At 42.6% G+C, this 21,136-nt stretch overlaps 1 protein-coding gene across 1 annotated transcript; it reads left to right on the forward strand.

The window, feature by feature from the left end:
* The first annotated feature begins 463 nt into the window (after positions 1–463).
* Positions 464–20,365, forward strand: F7 (coagulation factor VII). The gene is made up of 8 exons (XM_054974342.1): positions 464–554; positions 2,968–3,128; positions 6,544–6,568; positions 6,656–6,769; positions 9,333–9,473; positions 16,051–16,157; positions 17,293–17,413; positions 19,712–20,365. Exons 1-8 carry the CDS (start codon positions 485–487, stop codon positions 20,251–20,253), a joined length of 1,281 nt encoding a protein of 426 aa, XP_054830317.1. The 5' UTR covers positions 464–484; the 3' UTR covers positions 20,254–20,365.
* Positions 20,366–21,136: the final 771 nt, after the last annotated feature.

Here is a 21,136-nt window from a genome sequence, read left to right on the forward strand (position 1 = left end):
GTTCCATGATCCCTAGCATAAGCTTTTGGGGGATGATTAAAGGGGGCCCTTTCTCCCTTCTTCAGCAGAAAATCTGGTTGGATCCACTGTAATACAAACAACCACTTCATGCACTTATCTTAGAGTACATGCCTCACTCAGCTTCTCTTCATTCACTGACTGATAGCTGCATCTGTGAAGTGCTTTCATCAGAGAGTGACAGTGTTTCATATTTTATATATGCATGGAGCTCAAGGTGGCATATGTGATTCATATAACTGTAGTTAACTGGTAACTGGCCCAGCATTGCTCCTTAAATCCAACATTATCTGCTCCTTAAATCCAACACTGGCTGTTAACTATATTGGATGTTACATTTTTCAGTTGTTTCTCCTCTGGGGCCTCAGCACCCCTCCTCCACCAAAAGCAACTGAAACAGAGAACTTTGGTCACAAAGGTCTTGCTGAAATACCAAGTCACTCTTTGGACACTAGTCAGTTTCAACATGGTTTCCCATCACGACAGCATTCTGTTTTGCTGCCTTTTGCTGTTATATCCTCTTTTGCTGGCTGCAGGTATGGTTTATGAAATGATCAAAATCTACATTTAAAATCCTATAGTAATTGTGAATTTTCTCATGAAAGACTCTGAACAGAGAAATGATGACGTGCTCTTTGGGTTTCCCTGAAACGGAAACTTTTGTATGATAGTGATGTTTATTCCATTACCCTAATGATCAAAATAGAAAAGCCTGTCGTTAGGCTTAATAAGAAGCTGATTTTTTAAATCTAGTGCTTCATAGTTAGATCAATGTTAATATTCTGAACTATGAGATCAGAACATCAGAGCCAGTGAAGTGTAGCGATCAGAGTGTTGGACTGGAATTTGGAGAATCAAGTTTAAATCTCCACTCTGCCATAGAAGCTTTCTGGGTGACCTTGCACCAGTCACACACATTGAGCCTAACCTGCCTCATGGTTTCATATTACAAACTTGAAAAATAACATGAGCAATTATTTATTGCATTCAAATAAAAGCATTTCATATAAATTGAAGCTATAGAGGAAGATGTTAAAAAAACAACTTCGTTAACTATATCATATCTATGTATTTAAAAATCCACAAGTTCATTTCAATATTGCTTACCATGACTGTAAGGGATTCGTTTTTTAATCTTTGGGGTTCCATTTTGGGACAAATGCTAAACGCTGAATAGGGAATGTGTGTGCATAGTAGCACCTTTGTTGATATCCAGTGAATTAATAGTGGGCTGACAGGTTTTCCATTATGAATTGTTCACAAATTACTGTCGTTTATTTCATTTTGCACTCTGTCTAATTCAAGATATATTTTTAAATAACGTAGTTTGAATAATCTATTTTAAAGTTACATTTTTTTATGGAGAGAATTTTAAAAAGGGTTGGCTGCATGCAAGAGTTTTAACACAAAATGCGGTTCAGTAACTAAACAGAGCAAAGACTTAACAAATTGCTTAACTTCTTGCAAGCTTTCAAAGTATTCATTCTTAATCCAGCATATGAGTCAAACTGTAAAATAAAAATAAATATTCCGAAATAGAGATGTGGTTTGTGTATAATCCTGCTGCTCTTTAGAGTCAAGGACATAAAACAGAAAAATTGCCTTAGTCTATCAAATAGTCCACGTAACATGGGTTATGCTATTGTGTGCATGCAGTCCTCCTGGATATCACTGCTCATGTAGAAATCATCCCCTAGTGTGACATTGCATTTCCGCATTGCACCAGAAATGATGTCATTCCTGGTGTGACAGAGAAGAAGTCTAGAGTGCACAAGAGAGGCAAGTACTCCCATCATGCTCCCCACAATTCCCCCATCCCCCAATTTGAGCATTGGGGGACCTCACAACCCTAAAGCAGTGCTTATAGCTTTAAGAAACTAATGTCTTCCGTGACTGTTGCTAGGCAACCACAACAATATTGTCAGCCTTTCAAGCTTGGTTTCTGCCACTAAAAGCAGGAGGGGGGGATTGACGCCTGGCAGCAACAGCTGAACAAGTTGATACCACATGACTTGCATGCCACACCCAAAACTGGCTGGTTGTTACTGTTCAAAAGCAGCCACCCCATGAAAGTCAGTGTGGTTCCATGTTTAGAGTTTCAGCCTAGCATCTGGAGACCCAGGTTCAAATCCCCACTCTGCCATGGGAGCTCACTTAGTGACCTTGGGCCAGTCACATGCTCCCAGCCTAACCTACTTTACAGGGTTGTTGTTAGAATAAAATGAAGGAGAGGATAGTGATGTAAGTTGCTTTGTATCCCCTTTGGACAGAAGGGTGGACATAAATGAAGTAAATAAATAATAAATATAGCTGAAAATGGGGGCAGATAAAACATTGCTTGGGTGGAATGGAAAGAAGGAACCAAGGGAAAAGTGAGACTATGGAGGCTGCCCAAAAGATGGAAAGATAAAATAGTGTGAGGAGAGGGGGATACAGAGGATACAAGTCCTTGCAGTTTCCCCATCAGGCAACTGGGCCTGGCCAGTACCACCGCACGGGGTTTTCTTGTTGAAAGGCTGCCGTGAGAGGGAAGGAGAAAAAGCTTAAGGCATGGGGACAGATAAAGGTAGGTTGGCTGGTAGGTGGGAAAAAAGAAGCAGGAAAGGGGCAGGGGCTATGGGAGTTTTCAGGAAAGGGGAAGAGAAAATAGTGGGGGAGGGAAAATGAGATAATCATGGCATATCTGAGAGTTCCACACTTGTATTCCCTACCTCTGATATTTATGTTGAAATTAGCCTATTCAATACATTAAACTTTTTTTTTTTAATTCTCACTCTTCTTGGCCTTTTTGTGTGTGTCCACAATGCTGTTTTATATTACATTATTTATGGACATCATCATGAAGTTAACAAAATCTTATGGATCACCACAGCCTAACAGATCAAGTGGCAGTGAGGGACAGTAACTGAGTTTGGTGAATTCACCCAGCTAATAATTTCTTTTGTAAAGTCTTTTTAAATCACAAGGAAGCAAGCACTGTGCTACAAAGGAAAAAACGAGCCAATACCTTCCTGGAAGAGCTGAAAACGGGGTCACTGGAGCGAGAATGCCTGGAAGAGCAGTGTTCCTTGGAGGAAGCTAGAGAAATCTTCCAGGACGACAAAAGGACCGTAAGTAATGCAACAGCTGGATGTCTTCCATGTCCTGGTTTTTTAAAACGCACCTTCCAATTTTAATGAAGTGGTCAACTGGAATTTAGGAGTTAAGATGTGTAATAAAATGGGTGATGATATAGGAAACAAAGGAATGTCTGGATTTCAATGGGTAAAAAGGGGGCGTAATTTTAGTTCTTCTTTGGTCTTCTGTGTAGTCCATTGGGACAATGCTTATGCAGGCCAGCTGCTCAGAAAGGAATCTACAGAGACTTTGAGGGGGTGCGCCTCTCCCATGGACCATGTGTTGCACAGTGTTCTTGCCCAAACAGTCATGAGCTCCAAAGAAGCAGAGCCCCTTCTCCTTCAGTTAATTTTTCGCTGCCATGAGGAAAGCTATTGGGTGCTAGGAAGATTATGAATATTACTCCTATTTTGCTGTCACTCCACTGGCTACCTATCAGCTACCAAGTTCAATTCAGGGTATTGACTATCACATACAAAGCCCTTCATGGCCTTGATCTGGCATAGGCATGGAACTCCCTCTCTCCCAATATTCCACCACAGCATCTTCAGTCATCTGAACAGAACCTTCTGCAGGTGCAAATGGGCAAATCAACAGCTGCCCAGACATGGTGGCCCCCACCATATGGAATGGCCTTCCTGAAGAGGTCAGGAAAGCTCCAGCTCTCCTGGCTTTCAACAAACAATACAAAACTGAATTATTCATGAAGGCTTTTTACTCAGATTAGAGGGCTGTGTTATAAGGAAGTGGTCTCAAAAAGATGTATCAGTAAAGGGATAGGAATTATAGGCTTTACTACTATGTACTGTCTATTGCTGTAAGTATACTACTGGATAATTTATACGTTGCTTAATATGTCAATCTTAGAATTGCTTATGCTCTGTTTAGCATTTGTTCAACTCTATTAGATTCTTGCTAGTTTTAAAGCTTTGCACATTTATATACCCTATTGTTTATTGAAATATCTTTGAAGTTGACTGTTCTGACTCTCACTGTGTAAATTGCCTTGAGTCTCAATGAGAAAGGCAGACTATAAATAATGTATATAAATTTTAAAAAATTAAAATTAAAATTGCAGCTGGATTTGAGTTAAGCATTATCATTAGTAATTCCCAATTTAACTCATGGGGAGATTTTACATACCTTTCCTCTAGAGGCTGCAGCCTCATTGATTATATGTTAAAACCATTTTCTGTTAAAAGGAAAATATCTGCTTTTCGAACTGGGGAGCTACTTGAGAGTAATCATTTACTGTTACAGTTAACCATAGATTTCTTTCCACCTTCTGTAAGCTCCCCATTTTCCTTTCTGTCAGATAAGGAGACACAGGGTTGGGCAAAATAAATGGAATACAGCCAGTAAGGAGAGGGCTGTTGTCAGGTTTAATGCCTCCCTGACTCAGGAACTTCTTACCCTCCATGCATCTGACGAAGAGAACTGTGATTCTCGAAAGCTTATGCTACAGTAAAGTTGGTTAGTCTTAAAGGTGCTACTGGACTCTTTTCTATTTTGCTACTACAGACTAACACGGCTAACTCCTCTGGACCTATAAAAAGTAAAAAGTTTGTGCAGCATTTGTCAACTTACCATCAGCATTTGATTCAATCTCTAGAAGAATGAGTTCCTACCCTGCGAATCTAGTTGGTCTTTAAGGTGCTACTGTGCTTGAATCTTGTTCAAGTATATGAGGCTGTTATTCCTAATCAAGCAATTGTATAAATCTTCCTCATTGAAAGTACATTATAATGCCCAAGGCTCTCTTACTAATTCAGTCACAGTCACTGGGGGGGGGGGGCTATGTCAGGGCTGAGTTCTTCCCATCTTTTCAATATTTTTAAATACAACTTCCCTCAGAAATTGCATCTACCAACCTACATCCCCCAAGATGGTTGATCACCCAATTTCTTTTCTTCTTTATACCAATGAAGGTGTCTTGCTCTCACTTTCAGCAGTTTGTATGCATTTGCCAAATATTGTAAATCTGAATCCTTAAATATTAACTATCAAAATCAAAGATAATGTTTTGTTCTAAGGCCAGAATAGTGCTCCCCATGACATGGTTGCCATCCACTTGGACAAGTTTGCTCGTTCAATTATTTGGGTTTCTATTTTTACACATCTCTTTCCTGGATCCCATGTTACAAGTGAGTTTTGGCTCACTCCAGGATAAATCTTGCACCTGGTTAGAGTTTCTTTTTTTCCCCTTGGTGGGCATCCCTTTCCCTCAGCCTTACAAGTGTTTAAAACAAAAGTTATAGCTCAGCTATTATATGGAGACCCAATTTAGATTCAAGCCGTTAATCCTTCTGTCAAACACATTCAAACCACCTTTTTGCATGGCCTTTCTGGAGCACCTGGATATGTAGCATCATTGGTCTTGCATCTAGAGCTGGATATGAAGCAAATTTCAACCATAGCCTGAACTGCAGGAATTAAATTTAAGCTTTATTGTTTTATTTGGACAGAGCCAACTGTTTTCACAAGGTTTCTGTGAGAAAGACGGACTATAAATGACATAAACAAACAAATAAATAAATTACTGCAAATTAAATTGTGTTATTTAAGATGCTTCTTCAAAAAGACAATTGTGGGGAAGCCGCATTATACTTGCACAACATGCATGTGTATCATATAATGCATATACATGTTAATGTATACATACATGATCACTAATGCAGTATGAATTAAGCCATTTGCTATTCCATATGCTCCAACTGGTGAAACCCAAACTGAACTTTTGGTTCCATATTTTAGGACAATTCTATCTTTTTCCTCTGTACCATTATCCAAATAAATATAGACCTCTTAAGCTACTGTAGGGCAGATTATTGATAAATGTCCAGAAGTGCCCTAAGGGGGGAATTAGGGGGGATAAATTCTGGATATGAGAATAAGGATGTTACAAAATGCACAAGGTTAAACCTACTGTATAATAATCATGTTGACCTACAAAAAAAACCCCACTTTATTTTTATTTTGTAACATCTGCCCCAATGAAGAGTTCTGGAAAACTTGAAAACTTTGCACACTTATGCAACATTGGGTTGGTCCTAATGAAAGATATTACTTGGATTGTGCTCTTGGCTTTTCAGATTTCTCTTTTGAATTAACACGTCTGTAAACAATTTACTATACTGTTATCCCAGTATTACAGATTGGGGATTGTGAGCGACCTACCTAAGGCCATTGAATGAGTTTGTGGCAGAGATAAGACGTAAAATAGGGGCTTTCTAAGCCGTAGCTCATTCTCTGCTTGTCATCTGGAGGGGTATGATAGCCGTTTCTTTAGTTGTTATGGTAAAGATACTGTTGTTTGTACTAGTGACAAGGATAGATGCTAATATATGGAGGTATCTTTACTTATGATTTGCTTCTTTTTCCTCCCACACCCTGCCCCACTCTGCCCAGATGGACTTCTGGAAGACCTATACAGGTAAGGCAGTTTATACAATCATCATTGTACAATGTTTCATATTGGAGATCTTTACAAAAGTTTTTCTGACCCAGAATATTTTTACAGCTCCAAAAATTTGCAAATCAAACCCTTGCCAGAATGGTGGGACATGTACGGACTTTTATCAGAACTACGTTTGCTTATGTCCTGTGGGGTACGAAGGCAGAAACTGTGAAACAGGTCAGATGAATGATCTTTTTCATAAATAGTTTAAAAATTATATTTAGAATCCAAGTACTGGAATTTCAAATTTATATAAAATCTGTGGTTCAAGCATTTGAGGTGTTTGGGAAATGATTGTGCACGGAGGGGAACGGGAAAGGAATTGCAGGGGGCAATGCTGAAAAACAATGTGGGAAGGAGCTTGTGGAGTTAAAGAACTTTGGGCCATGGGGACAAAAGGTAGCAAGTGAATAGGGCTCTAAAAAGACACGGCATGCCAAAGACTACCCAGTGGTCTTCATAGCAGGGACTAGATTCTAGCTAGGGACTTTGTGATTTGTAACTTACAGTGCAATCCTAAGAAGAGCTACTCCAAAGTAACTGTGCTTAGGATTGCTCTACTAGTCTCTTAGCTACTATGCTACATCAGAGATTCTGCAGTTGTCTTGCTCTAAGCTAGTTAGAGCCTTTTCACATGGAAGGTATTGCTTTCCGTTTCTTCCTTACTCTTCTCACAGCTATAAACAACCCCATCCAGACATAATGAAAGGGTGTAAGGCTAGCTTAGTGTGGGAAAACAGTTCATAATATTTGTGGGGGGGGCATTAATATGGATAGCCCAGGCTAGCTGGATCTGATCAGATCTTGGAAACTAAGCAAGATAGGTCTCGTTTAGTACGTGGATGGGAGACCTCCAAGGAAGACCAGGGCCGATTCCACATGACTTACCTGAACCTGGGATGTTGCGTTACGTTGCGGATCATGCCAGGGAAACACAAAATATTGCGTTTTCTTGCGTGAGTTTTGCGCGATGTCGCGCAAAACTCACGCGAGAAAATGCAATATTTCGCGTTTTCCCCGGCATGATCCGCAACGTAGCGCAACATCCCAGGTTCAGGTAAGTCGTGTGGAATCGGCCCTTGGTTGTTATTCAGAGGCAGGCAACGGCAAGCCACCTCTGAGCATCTCTTGCCTTGAAATCCCTATGGGATTGCCCTAAATTGCCTGCAACTTGATGGCACTTTCCACCACCAATATACTGCTAGACAGGCTCCAAAGAAATGCAAAGTGGAAAACAAAAAGGAACTCCACCCATAAAAGGGAACAATTATTTTTTTAATTCCTAGGGCTTTCCAAATGACGCTGGAAGGCAATTAAAAGGCTTGTGCAAACACGAGACCAATTTCCACATTACAGAGTACACGGGTTGGAGTTTGGGGTCCCCACACTGTGTCCCAGTCACACTTCAATCCTTCTGTTCCTGCTCAATTAGGGTTGCTGCTGCAGTGTTTGTAGAAAAAGGGCTCCCTCACCCCATTTTCCTGACCTGAAATTTTCCTGTCTTTTCAGGACAGGAAAACTGAAATCCACATGCACCAGTCATGATCCAAATGAAGCAGCATGCACAGGGAAATTGAAGAATCAGTGTTACTGTTACACAGGGTGGAACCCCAGACCCAGCCTATGTACTGCATAATGTGGAAATCAGCCAACATCTGTATCATCCAATCGATTTCTGTGACACCAGCTCAGTTATAATTCCCACTGCCAAAAACACACAAAAGTTTCACTCGCCATTGAAGGAATTGTAGTTTTCCAGCAATTGTACCCCGTGGTTTGAAATGCAAGGAAATTCAACTGCCCTTGTCTGGCCTATATCAGTTGGGGCTGTGAAGTCTCTCCTAGAAAACACAGCGTGAGTTGTGTTGAGGTTGTGTTTCTTTGCCCCAAGAACATCAAAGGCAGGTTCCCTTTCTCCACCATCCCATTTTGTTGCATACTAAGTATCATTTTATGTATTTTGCATTAATGTTTTAGAAATGTTACTGAGTTGGTTGATTCAACTGAAAGAGAAGAACTGGGTTTAAAACAAATCTCAGATAAAATTACAGAAGAGTAATAATTCTATAACCTTGTGTGTGTTAAAAACTTCATAAAAATGAAAGTGCCTTTCAGGATATTTCAAGAGATACTGAAATTGGTTCTGGGTATAAAGTTGATAGTACACAATAGTAAGAAAGGACTTTTTGTTCTAGCAGTGCTAAATGTGAACCTCCAGAACAAGCGTTTCCTGAAAATTGGATGCATTTCTGCAAGATGTCTGATTCATACAAGGTCCGTGGGGAGTCTGCAAGCTGCTTTGCAGGCCATCCAGATGGCAGTCTGAGGTCTATCCAGATTGATACAATTGGGGGTGTCCAAAACAGTTATGATTTTAAAAGATCCAAGTGCTTTCCTCTTCTTTGCCCCAGAACTTCTGGTGTGGTAGTAGAGGAAAATGCTGTGTAGACAAACTGCTGAAACCCCTCAATATTAACTATTTGTCTCTGTTTCTTCTGTAAAGCCAGTTCCGTCTATACTGCTATTCTGATATACATCTAAAGTTTTTCTCTAGTTCCATCTTTGGTATCGGATGAAAGGAGCTTTGACTCTTGAAAGTTTATACCCTGGAAATGTTGTTGGTCTTTAAGGTGCTACTGGACTTGACTTTTTGGAAATTCAAGTCCAGTAGCACCTTAAATGTTTGTTTGTTTTTGGAAACAAAATTAGGTTCATTCACATCTTCTTCTCTATTTATTAGGTGAAACAGAAAAATTAAAGTGCATTTATGACAATGCCGATTGTGAACATTACTGTACGGATACCCCAACTACAGTGCGAGAGTGTTCTTGTGCAAAGGGATACAGGCTAGCCAGTAATAAAACATCTTGCATCCCAGAAGGTAAGGAATATTTCATGTCGCAACCATGTAGCATCCCTTTCTAGAGGGGATACCAGACAACACAATAAATAGCTTGATTATTTTTAAAAAATTCCATTTGTTATGTTGTCTGGCATTGATCCGGAAAAAATAAATTAAAAATAGATCTCAGCTTGATTATTTTTTTAAAATGCTGAGGTCTAGTTTTTATTTATTAATTAAAATATTTATACCATGCCTTTCCTCTTAGTTCAAGGCTAATCTGGGCATGAGTAAGAAAGGCAATCAGCCTCCTGACTGGCCAGGGCTTGAAAATACCATTGCCCAGATTTTGAAAAAGCTGTGTGCGATTTCTCCTTTAGAATGTGACATTTTCTTTCCACGTAAGTTGTACCTTTGTGTTCTGTGCTGAAATATGGCTTCATCAGTGATCCAGTGCAAATTGCAGCCCGTGCAACTGTTTTGTGTACCGTTGGGGCCAAGTTCTTGATAAATGTCCAGAAGCTCATCTATGCTTTTCAAAATTTTAGTTACTGCCAGGGTTTTTTTTCAGAGGAAACGCAGTGGAACGCGGTTCTGGCACCTCTTGAAAATACTCGGCAATAGTGCATGAAAATTATATTATTTCAAAGAATCCTGTGTGTTCATTGTCTGTCCGTCTTCTGTGCAGTCCCACATGGGACTGCGCATGCGCAGGCCTGCCAACTGGAATTCTTTTCCTAATGATTTTCTAGGCTAATAGAATCTACCGTGTGGCCTCTATCATAGACACTAGTGGAGATTTCTAGAGCAACAATATGTGCAAGCCATTTTTCTCTCACTCCTCAGTTCCTTGGGGGCAGGAAATTGGGGCTGCCAATTTTCCTAGCATTACCCAGCCCCGAGTGGGTAATAGAAGGCCCACACTATATAAGGTTGGATATGTGATATTAGTAGGATTTTCTTATTGCTTTAAAATATGTTTTTACCCTGACTCCGAAGGTTAAGAGAATGGTGTCGGATCCAACACTACCATCTAGATCAGATCCAAAATTGTCGGATCCGAAGGTATCAGATCCGAAAATATCAGATCCTGAGCCTACAGATCAACCGCCAGCTGAGAGTGATGTATCAGATCTGAGGCACTCAGAACCGATTGTGTCTGACAGGCGATCGGATCCGAAGGATCGGAAGTGTGGCAGCAATCTTCCAGAGATGGCCCAAACTGCTAAAAAAGCCAAGAAAAAGTCGAAGCACAGGCACTGTGCAGACTGAGCAAATTTTATGGGAGAGACCCAAAACCCCATCTCCGCATAGTAAATCACCTTTGTGCCATTCTTCTATTGATGAGGCTGAATTATTCGATGCCCCGTCCTCTGGTTCTCATAGACGGGCTTCCCTTGACCACGCTTATGGAGAGGGCTTGTCTCGCCATTTGCTGCATCAAGGTTATAGCAGTCATGGATCTGATGATTCCAGGTTACATCGCTCTTATTCCCTGACTTCTGGAAGAGATGAGTGGGAAGGTATCAGAAGTGAATACTCCAGGTATGATTCTCCTAACTGGGATCTTGTATACCATTCACCTGAACGGTGTCGGGATCAGAGCCCTAGTCCTCCATCAGATCCTTCCCCTGAGGAAGTTATCATTGGAATGGAACGAATTTCACTGAATGAGGATTATTGTCTCTATACTGAGCAGATGCTTCGGATGGCTCGCTCCCTAGAGACTGAGGTTTCGGCGGTCAACCCGAAACCTAAAGACAAAATATTGCAGTATAGTTACTCTGGAAATCCTGCTACTATCGCCTTTCCGATTACCGAGGGCCTTGTTGAAGTTATCACTGCAGGAGGTGAGAAACCAGCCTCCACTCACCCGATGTGAGCCGCCGCTCCACCAGTGCCACTGGCCCCACCCTCAGCCATCTTCCTGGGTGCTTCAGGGAGGGCTTCCCTCTGCCTCAGAGTTAGGCAGGGAGGAGGTTGTGGTCACTTGTCTCTCCTTATGCCTGCTGGATGCACTTTCTCTCTCTGGTTCTCTCTCAAGTCTCTCCAGCCTTCTCCTTCCCGGCGTCCTTGGGAGCCCTTTCCTTTATAGCACCCTGGTTCTCCACCCCCACCCAGGGCAGCCAATCTGCCCTCTCTCTGGCCCATTCCCAGCATTTCCCATTCCCTCCACCTGTGCTCCCCCCGTGAGGACTGGCTCTGCTCCTGCTTCTCAGGCCTGTGTCCCGCCTGGCCGCCCTGCCCTCCTTCCTGGCCGTGCCCAGCTGGCCGGTGCAGCCATCTTGGTAGTACAGCCAGCTGTCCTGGGCTTCCTCCCCGCCGCCCATGTTACTGGCTCCGGGAGTGGCTTCCCGATGCTCTGGGAGACGCCCGGCGGCATCTCCGTCACCTCCATGCCTGGCTGCGCTGCCGAAGAGCCCAGCTGCGTGGTGAGTTGGCGCCGTGCCGCAGCGCGGCCTGGTGGCATGGCTACTGGCGCCACCATCCATCTTGTCTCCATCGGCTCCCGCTTCGCCCCTCCATTGGGTAAGGGGCTCCGGGTCGGGGTCAGCGTCCACACCCGGTCCTGTCTCAGCATGGGGTGGGGGTGGGGCACCCGACTTCTCACAAGCTTGAAGCCCTCTATAAAACACGGGATAGTATGTGTACTTACCTGTTTTCACACCCACCACCATCCTCCTTGGTCACCGAGGAGATGCAGGCTCGCCAACAGCAGGGTTCCCATGCTGTTCCTGCAGATAAAGAGAGTAGAAAGTTAGATTCCTTGGGCAAGAAATTGTATTCGTCTGCAGCCCTAAACCTGAAGATAGCCAATGATTCAGCTATCCAGATTTTTCTCTGGAACCGCGTTGCGATATTCATAGACATGCTTCCTGATGATCAGAAGATTTTTTCTAAAGTCATCATGGAAGAAGCTTTACAATTGTCACGGCAACAGATCAACACTGGTCATGATTCAGTAGATACATCTGCAAGAGCTCTGGCTTCATCTGTTGTGCTCCGTAGGCATGCCTGGCTTCGCCCTACGGCTCTACCTATTGAAACCCATAACAAGGTGGAAGACCTGCCATTTGAGGGGCAAACCCTATTCTCGAGTAAGACAGATGAGTATTTATCGCAGAAGTATTAGGATCGGCTCACAGCCCGTTCTTATGGGGTTCTGCCTTCCAAACAACCCTCTGATCAACACTACCAGTATCGTTTTCAAAATTATAGGAAGTAGTACCAGAGATACCAGCCATATCCTCATTATGGGTCCTACAAGCAATACCTAAGGGACCGTCTCTCCCTGTATGTGCCCCAGAGAGCACTTCGTTCAACCAGAAAACATCTACTGGTGGTCCCTGGCCCTAGGGAGGCTCGGCTGGCCTCTACCAAGGCCAGGGCCTTTTCGGTCCTGACCCCAACCTGGTGGAACTCTCTGTCTGAGGAAACTCAGGCCCGCCAGGATCTTGTATCATTTAGGCAGGCCTGTAAGACAGAGATGTTCCACCAGGCATTTAGTGGAGGCTAATTTTAGCCCATCATTGCCGAGGCTTCCACTGGTGTCCCTCTACAAGGGGTATGGAGAGTCCACTCCCACTGGTTGCCCCAAAAGGGGCACAGTATTTTATCTGTTTTTATAATTGATTTTAAGCTGTATTTTAATCAATGTTGTACCTTGCCCTGAGCCTGCTTGTGGGGAGGGTGGGTTAAAAATAAAATAAATAAATAAATTTCAGCCTTCTTCTGGCTCTTATCAGCATAGAAGTTCTCACTCTCGGCCCCACCACAACCAACAGAGCCCTAGTACCAAGGAACCTGCCTCTCAATCCAAGCAGTTCTGACTATCTGAAGAACAGTCTGTTGTATTTGGGGACAGACTAGCTAGTTTTGCTCAGTCATGGGCTGAAATTACAGTTGATAGTTGGGTTCTGAATATCATAAGAGTTGGTTATAAAATTCAGTTTGAAACGTACCCAGAGTTGTCTCTTCCTGATTTCTCCCAGCGGATGTCCTCTGACAAGTTGCAAGCAGAGTTGGATGCTCTGCAGCAAAAAGGGGCTGTATAGGAAGTGCCCTCACAGGAGTCTCCTTGGGGGTTTTACTCTAGGATGTTCTTAGTAGATAAAAAGGCTGGAGGAGTTTGTCCTATCCTAGATTTGAGGGGGTTGAATAAATTTCTTCAGGTCAAAAAATTTAGAATGCTCACACTGAACACAGTACTTCAATTGATGCCCAATGACGTGGTTTGCCGTCCTAGATCTTAAGGACACATACTTTCATATTGTCATACACCCTGATAATAGGAAGTTCCTCAGGTTTGTCTGTAAGGGTAGGATGTTCTAGTACCAGGTATTACCCTTTGGACTATCTACGCGCCCCCCCCCCCAGGTATTTACGAAATGTATGGCTGCAGTGGTGGCTTATTTTAGAAAGCTGGGCTCTGGACAGACACATCTATTTGGACAGACACATCTATTTGTTTTGGAAGTGGGCTCTGGACAGACACATCTATTTACAGGCTGTATACATTCCTGGAACCACAAACGTGGTAGTGGACAAACTAAACCGCATGGTTTACGACAACTACAAGTGGACCATAGCAGATGCTTACCTGAACAACTTGTTTGTAGAGTGGGGGTTTCCCGAGATAGATCTTTTTGCAACAGAGAGCAACTGGAAAGCCCCACGGTTTTGCTTGGGGGTGGGGCTTAGATCCCAAGTCCTTAGGGGATGCATTTCAAATTATGTGGACAGGACATCTGTTTTATGCATTCCCTCCATTTCCACTGATTTCCAGAACGATCAGCAAGATTCGGAGGGACAGAACCCACGTAATCCTAGTGACACCTTTTTGGCCCAGACAGCCATGGTTCCATCATGCCATGCAGCTTTCGCAGGGGCCGTATTATCAGTTTGAACTGAATCCAGACCTTCTTTCTGACAATGGGATTTGGTATCATGACCTACCCAGACTGAATCTAATGGCTTGGCACATTCTGGATCAGGAGAAATATTAGAAAGAGTAACTGAGATCCTGCTTAACGCTAGAAAGGACACCACTAGCAAATTGTACTCTGCTAAATGGACACGTTTCAAGTCCTGGGCGACTCAGAGAGGGTGGATATCTGGGACTGCCGGTTGGCATCTATTTTTGAGTTCCTGTTGTCATTAAAGGACAAGGGCCTTTCTAATTCATCCATTATGGTGTACTTAGCAGCCATTCTGGTGTTCCACCCCAACATAGATGGGAAGACTGTTTTTTACACAGTTTATCTAAAACATTTCTTAAGGAGTTGCAGAATATGTTTCCCCAGGTCAGGGAAATTGTACCACAATGGTCTGTTAAGTTGGTTTTGGCTGAACTCATGAAGGCCCCATTTGAACCATTAGCTACTTGTGCCTTGAAGTTTTTATTCTTTAAAGTTTTGTTCCTAGTTGCTATTACCTCTGCCTGCAGAGTTAGTGAGCTAGCAGCCCTTAGATCGGACCCTCCCTTTTTGAAGGTGCATCAGAATAAGGTAGTGTTGAGACCTGATTTCAAATTTAGACTTAAGGTTTCCACATCAAAAAGAGTCCAGCAGCACCTTTAAGACTAACCAATTTTATTGTAGCATAAGCTTTCGAGAATCAAGGTTTCCACACAATTTCATACATCACAAGTTATTGTACTTCCCGTTTTTCCCCCACCTCCGTCAGATAATTCTGAGAGGGCTTTGCATTCTTTGGATGTACGTAGAGCTATATTGTTTTACCTTCAACGTACTACTCAACTTAGAAAGGATAAACAATTATTTGTTTGTTACTATGGCCCTAGGAGGGGTTAGGCTGCTACTCCTCAGTTGATATACGGATGAATTACTTTAGCAATTAAGACTTGTTATTTGCATGCTAACCTACCTTGCCCCCTGGAGATCAAGGCTCATTCCACGAGGGCCCAAGCGTCTTCCACAGCATGCCTGAGAGGGATTCCACTACGTGACATCTGCAGAGCCACTATGTGGTCTTCTTTGGAGACGTTTGCCAAGCATTATGCTCTGGATGTTTTGGAGAGACAAGAGGCTTCGGTTGGCCAAGCCGTGCTTCAATCGTTTTTTCAATGAGGAACACTCCCACCTGCAAGGTAAGCGGCTTGTGAGTCTCCCATGTGGGACTGCACAGAAGACGGACAATGAAAACAGAGTTGCACTTACCATAATTGCTGTTCATTGATGTCCTCTGTGCAGGCACACAAACCCTCCCTCCTGCCCCACTGTGTTCTTCCACATTGTTTATTGGGAAATTCGGCGGCACAGGAGAAACTGAGTGAGGGGGTGCCGCCATCGAATGTTGTGATCGGTGGGAAGAGCCGCACATGTGCATTCGGTGGACAAGCGCCCTCTAGTGGACTTTTTGCTAGGAAAAGAATACCGGTCGGCAGGCCTGCACGTGCGCAGTCCCATGTGTGCCTGCACAAAAGACGTCAATGAACAGCAGTTACAGTAAGTGCAACTCTGTTTTTATTCTTCATTTCTCTCTTGAGAGTTCCACAAAAAAAACTCTGGTTACTGCCATTTGGTGTTTAAAACAGTCTAAGATGGCTTATGTTGGAAGGCCTTGTACATAATGAGCTATGTTAATCTTTTTACAGTTGATTATCCATGTGGGAAAATACCCATTTTGGCCAAAAAAAATGAGAGTCAGCAGGGAAGAATTGTAGGTGGTCATGTCTGTCCTCCAGGTGAATGCCCGTGGCAAGTAAGTCCTTACTGAATTTTATTAAAAATTTCTCTTAATATTTTCCCATCCCAAATTGCTGGTACAGAAATCACAGTTGCACAGTGCCATGGGGCAATAAAAAAACCTCTGAGAATAAGGAGGTCTGGTAACTGTTCTTACTTTTTAACCTGGCTTTATCAACATTGCTGCACTTGTATTTGTATAGACCTAGAGTACAAAAGCTTCAAAGTACTGAGTTTTTTTTAAGTTCACAAAATTATATAGGTAATGGGCCATGCTTACACACAAACACTTTTGCACAGAAATCAAATTAGTGATTAATACTAACACAATTTTTCACAGGGGTAAAAATATCAAATGTTCCACTACTCAACTGTGAAAAAACGTAGGCTTCTCATAATAGAAGGGGCAACCTCGAGAGGGATTGGGGTCAACAAATGAAAAGCAAGTGTACATTTTTTGGCATTTAAATTAAGCATGTGGCCAGGCTGCAATTATGACCATTTCTGTACTCAAGTATTACGTTAGCTTTGGGCACTTTTTACACTATTTATGCCAAAGGTGGATTGTCCTTAATGCAGGAAAGAGGCATTAGTAAAATGTTCTGGCTGATGAAGGAAAGCAGAATGAAGTAAGAACAACTGTACGTTTTTGTTTGCAAGAAACAGTCTCCTAAATGTGGGAGCATCAAACAACTATAGCCGCAGTGAGACTTCTGGACTGTGAAAGGCTGGTCCCAGATTCCTGTATTTCAGAAACAGCTTTAGATGCCATTTTGACCCAAGTTGTATAAAATGCTTAGAAGGTAACGTTTGCTTGGGATCTTGTATGCTCAAAGACATTGGTTTGGCTACTGTCAGCTTTTCTTGTGGTGCAAGGACAAAGGACAACCGTGTTCAATTCCCTCCTAACTGCAGCCCCATGTCTTGCGGCTTTTTGTCCACCTGCATCGTGCAATTCCAGCACAGGAGCCTTTGGAAGCCAAAAGAAGGTCCTCCTTCCTCTTGCTTCAGCAGAGAAGTAGTTGGGATCCAACTCATTTTTAAAGTGCTCCACTTAAACCCATATATTCTTCCAATACTAGATGGCTAACACTTGAGCAAATGACCTCGATGTAAATTGTTCCATATAGTGATGGTCGGTGTATTTGCAGGCGCTCTTAATAGAAGGAGTTAAGGCAAAATGTGGAGGTGTTTTACTTGCTCCATCATGGGTGGTTACTGCAGCTCACTGCTTGGATAGTACACATCCCAGATTACTCAAGATAAAACTGGGTAAGTGAAGTCATCATCACTTTTGGAAGAGCTGTAAGAAAACGAAATGGCAGGAATAAAACATGACCCTGAAGAGGAGCTGCAGCTAAGTGGGCAGGCAGCCCTCACCTCTCTTCCCTAATTCCACGTTGCTTTGTCCTTTTCCTTTAACCCTGCTTATTCTTTTCCCTGCCTTGTTATTTTACTCACCTGCTCTTCCTCTCAGGCCTTTGATTTTTGATACTTTGGAAGACGAGACATGGCAGGTACTTCATGGTGCGTACTTGCATTGCCTTGTAAACTCCCAAGCTTGCCTTGGTCCTCCTTCTCTCATCTTGGTTCCTTTTTCTCCATACTCTCCTTCTTTCCCTTGAACTCCTTCCTGCCATGTACTTCAGAATGCAAGAAAGGCTACTGAGGCAATTTGTTGGTGCAGGCGGGAGACAAGACTATAGTTCTTGAATAATTGTAATTGCCCTTTTTTATTCCAAGTGTATTCCCAATTTCATCTTTAATACTTTTGAGTATATAAATGGCAGGTTCTTCATGTTCAGAGCATTTATGATAGGCAAGGCTGGAAATTTGTCCTAATGTGCTTGATTCTGATAGAGAACTAGCGTGCCCACTTCCTGACCGCATGCAGTTATGCTGCAAATGAACATGGTAACAATTTTTTTAATGTAGTTTTTTATTTAGTTACCATATCTGTATTTCACCTTTTCCCCAAGCAGCTTAATGGGTAGCTAACTGAGAAACAGTGACTTTATAGTGCCAACTAAAGCTGGATTAATAGCTGAATGAGAATTACAAAAATCAGTGAAAGTGAGGACGAGAAAAACTGAACAAGCAAAGATTCACTATTGTGTGTTGTACTGCAGGAGAAAAGTGGGGAGGCTGAAAACAGGAACATAAGAAGCTAAATCTGATCTCATGTCCATCTAGTCCAGTGTCCCATTTCCCTCAGAGACCAAGCAGATGTCCGCAGGGATTCCCCAAGAAGGGAAATAGCCAGTTCCTTCTGGCAACGGGTACTCAGGGACATATTGCCTACAGCACTAGCAGCAATGTGCTGTGAAGAGTTATAGCTAGAGATGGGCAGGAACAGCAATACAAACTAAAAAAAGCCACGAACAGCCCAATCAGTTGTTTGCAAACAAGCTGTTCGTGAGGCCCCATTCTAAATGAACAGGTGGTCATTGCAAACCTCATTTGTTGCTGTTCATTGCTGTTCGTTAAGACAGTCAGGCACCTGCAATCAATTCCCTTGGCAACTGGAGGCAGGGACTGTCTGAACTCTATCTGAACTCCTGCTGTTGCCCTGTAAACCCCAACCTAAGCCCAATTTAGCTTGATAGGCAGGTCTTCCTTTCAAGTGTGGAGCTCCAAATTTGTTACAAGGAAGCAAAGAGCAGGGGAGAGTGGGGGCTCCCAGTTCTGGTTTTGCAGACAGTGAGGGAGAGACAGTTGCTGTTGGCATTTTGAAAGAGACAGGGAGAGTGCATTGGATCTTAAATTTTCTTTGTGTGTGGTGGGATAGGGATCTACCTCTTCAAGTTCCAGGGCTGCTGCCAGGCTCTGGGCCAAGCTATTATTTATTACTGGTACCTTTCCAGCTGCCTGCTCAGGTAGGGTTTCTGGGAGTGCTGCGGTAGGGGTCTTGATGGCTGGAGGAGAGCCTGCTGGCCCCCACAAACAATGAACAACGAACAGGTCATGTTCATCAATGTTTGCTGCTTGTTGTTTGTGGATGGCAATGAACAACGAACACCATGTTCATTCTTTTCTGTTCGTGCCCATGTCTAGTTATGACCCAGTTTACATATGTATAGTTATTAGAGTACCATGCAGTTGGCTGTTTATTGTAACACAATTCTGTGGGTGCTTTACCATGTAGGCAGCTTTTTTGTAAAGTAGAATTCTACAGGGCTCAACTGGTTTCAGATACACCCACAGAAACCTTTTCTCACAGTTTCCTAAGGTACAAAAGTCCACCAACTAGGCCAATGTACATGTAGCTGAGTAAGGCTGCCGGCATGATGAGTTTGTCCTCAAGGTCAGGCCGTTTATTCTGGAGAGGCTGTCACATTCTAATCCTGCAAATAAATTAAGTTAAAGAGTCCATGTAAGAGGGAAGGGGAGACAAATTAATCATCTTCCTGCTCTTCACTGTGAGAGAGACAAAAACTGCTACGTTAAGAAACATCCAGTCAATGTTAAGTGTTCTTGAATATTGTAAGTCGAAAGAGTTGGATCTGCTCTAGATTTGTGGCTTATAGGAATTTGATATTTGCACCCTGAACATGTTTATTGCTTATCCAGGTGAACATGACAGAGATCATGAAGCTGAGACGGAACAGGAAAGAAGGGTTGCTGGAATTATAATCCATGAAAAATATATTACTAAAAAAATTGACAACGACATTGCCTTACTACGATTAGACGCGCCAGTAAATTTTACTGATTATGTGGTACCCATATGCTTGCCCGAGCAACGGTTTGCAGTGGATGTCTTGTCGTCCATTAAATATTCCACAGTGAGTGGATGGGGGCGTTTAATAGAAGGTGGGGCGACTTCCTCTCTCCTTCAGCGAGTGCAGCTGCCCCAAATAAAGACTAAAGAATGCATTCAGCACACTAACTTCAATATTACAAGGAACATGTTTTGTGCGGGGTACTTGACAGGGACTCAAGACTCTTGTGAAGGTGACAGTGGTGGCCCCCATGCCACCAAATACAAGAATACTTGGTTTCTAACAGGGATTGTGAGCTGGGGGAAAGGGTGTGCAGCTAAAGGCACATATGGAGTTTACACAAAAGTGTTACGATACATTGAATGGCTAAACAATCACATGGTTCCCTAATTCAGACAGTTTCTACTTTGTCTGCTGTTGTAGATATATGCAGCTATTGTTTTTGACATCTCTCTCGACTATTCTTTAACCATCTTAAATAAATTAAAGATCCATATATTGAAACTAATGCTTAGTTGTATTTTTTTGTATATTTGTGTTTTCATATTATTTTACTAAACTAATGCTGCTGGTTCTGAGGAGGGGCTGCAAAGTAAGGTGAACCATTCTGCCCCCTCATTCTCACAGATAAAAGCAAGTAATAGAGGCTTAGGGTCTCTTTTTCATTGTAAGTTTCCCAACAAATCATCTATACCCTCAGAAGTGTGACATAAACCTGTCTGCAACACTTTTGTTGACTTCTGTACCCTTTTTCTTCGGTTAGCAATCTCCCAAACTAGTTCAGTCCTGCTCCCTCTTTTTCTAGGGCCAAATATGTATTTCAACCCCACTCAGACATTGTGGCAAGGTTAAGATATCCCTCTCATATGCACATTTTGCTGCTTTGGGGCTTTTTATTTACATAGCTCTGAGGTGCAAGACTCTTACTAACAGGAATAAATCAAGAGGAAATCACACTGTTTTCTGTGTGTTTTCAGGTTCTGTTAACATGGGTGTTTTTTTTAGGGGAAGATGGCTTCATTAGGAATGAATTTTTCAACTTGTGACTTTGTTTGGATTTTCTGAGTGAAGAGCACTCAGAGAGCACGATTATTCCTGTAACTAAATGCAATTAGCTTTTAACCTTCTGGGGCAAAGAGTACAGACATTCTCTTTGGAGGCATCAAAACCAGCACATATTGTTTATCTACCAAGGCTCTATGACCTTACTTGGAAAAGTCCAGGATGTCCAATCTGTCAGCACAACAATTTTAAGAATCCATTGTCTAAAGGC

Source organism: Eublepharis macularius, chromosome 3, assembly GCF_028583425.1.
Source record: "Eublepharis macularius isolate TG4126 chromosome 3, MPM_Emac_v1.0, whole genome shotgun sequence".
NCBI lineage: Eukaryota > Metazoa > Chordata > Lepidosauria > Squamata > Eublepharidae > Eublepharis > Eublepharis macularius.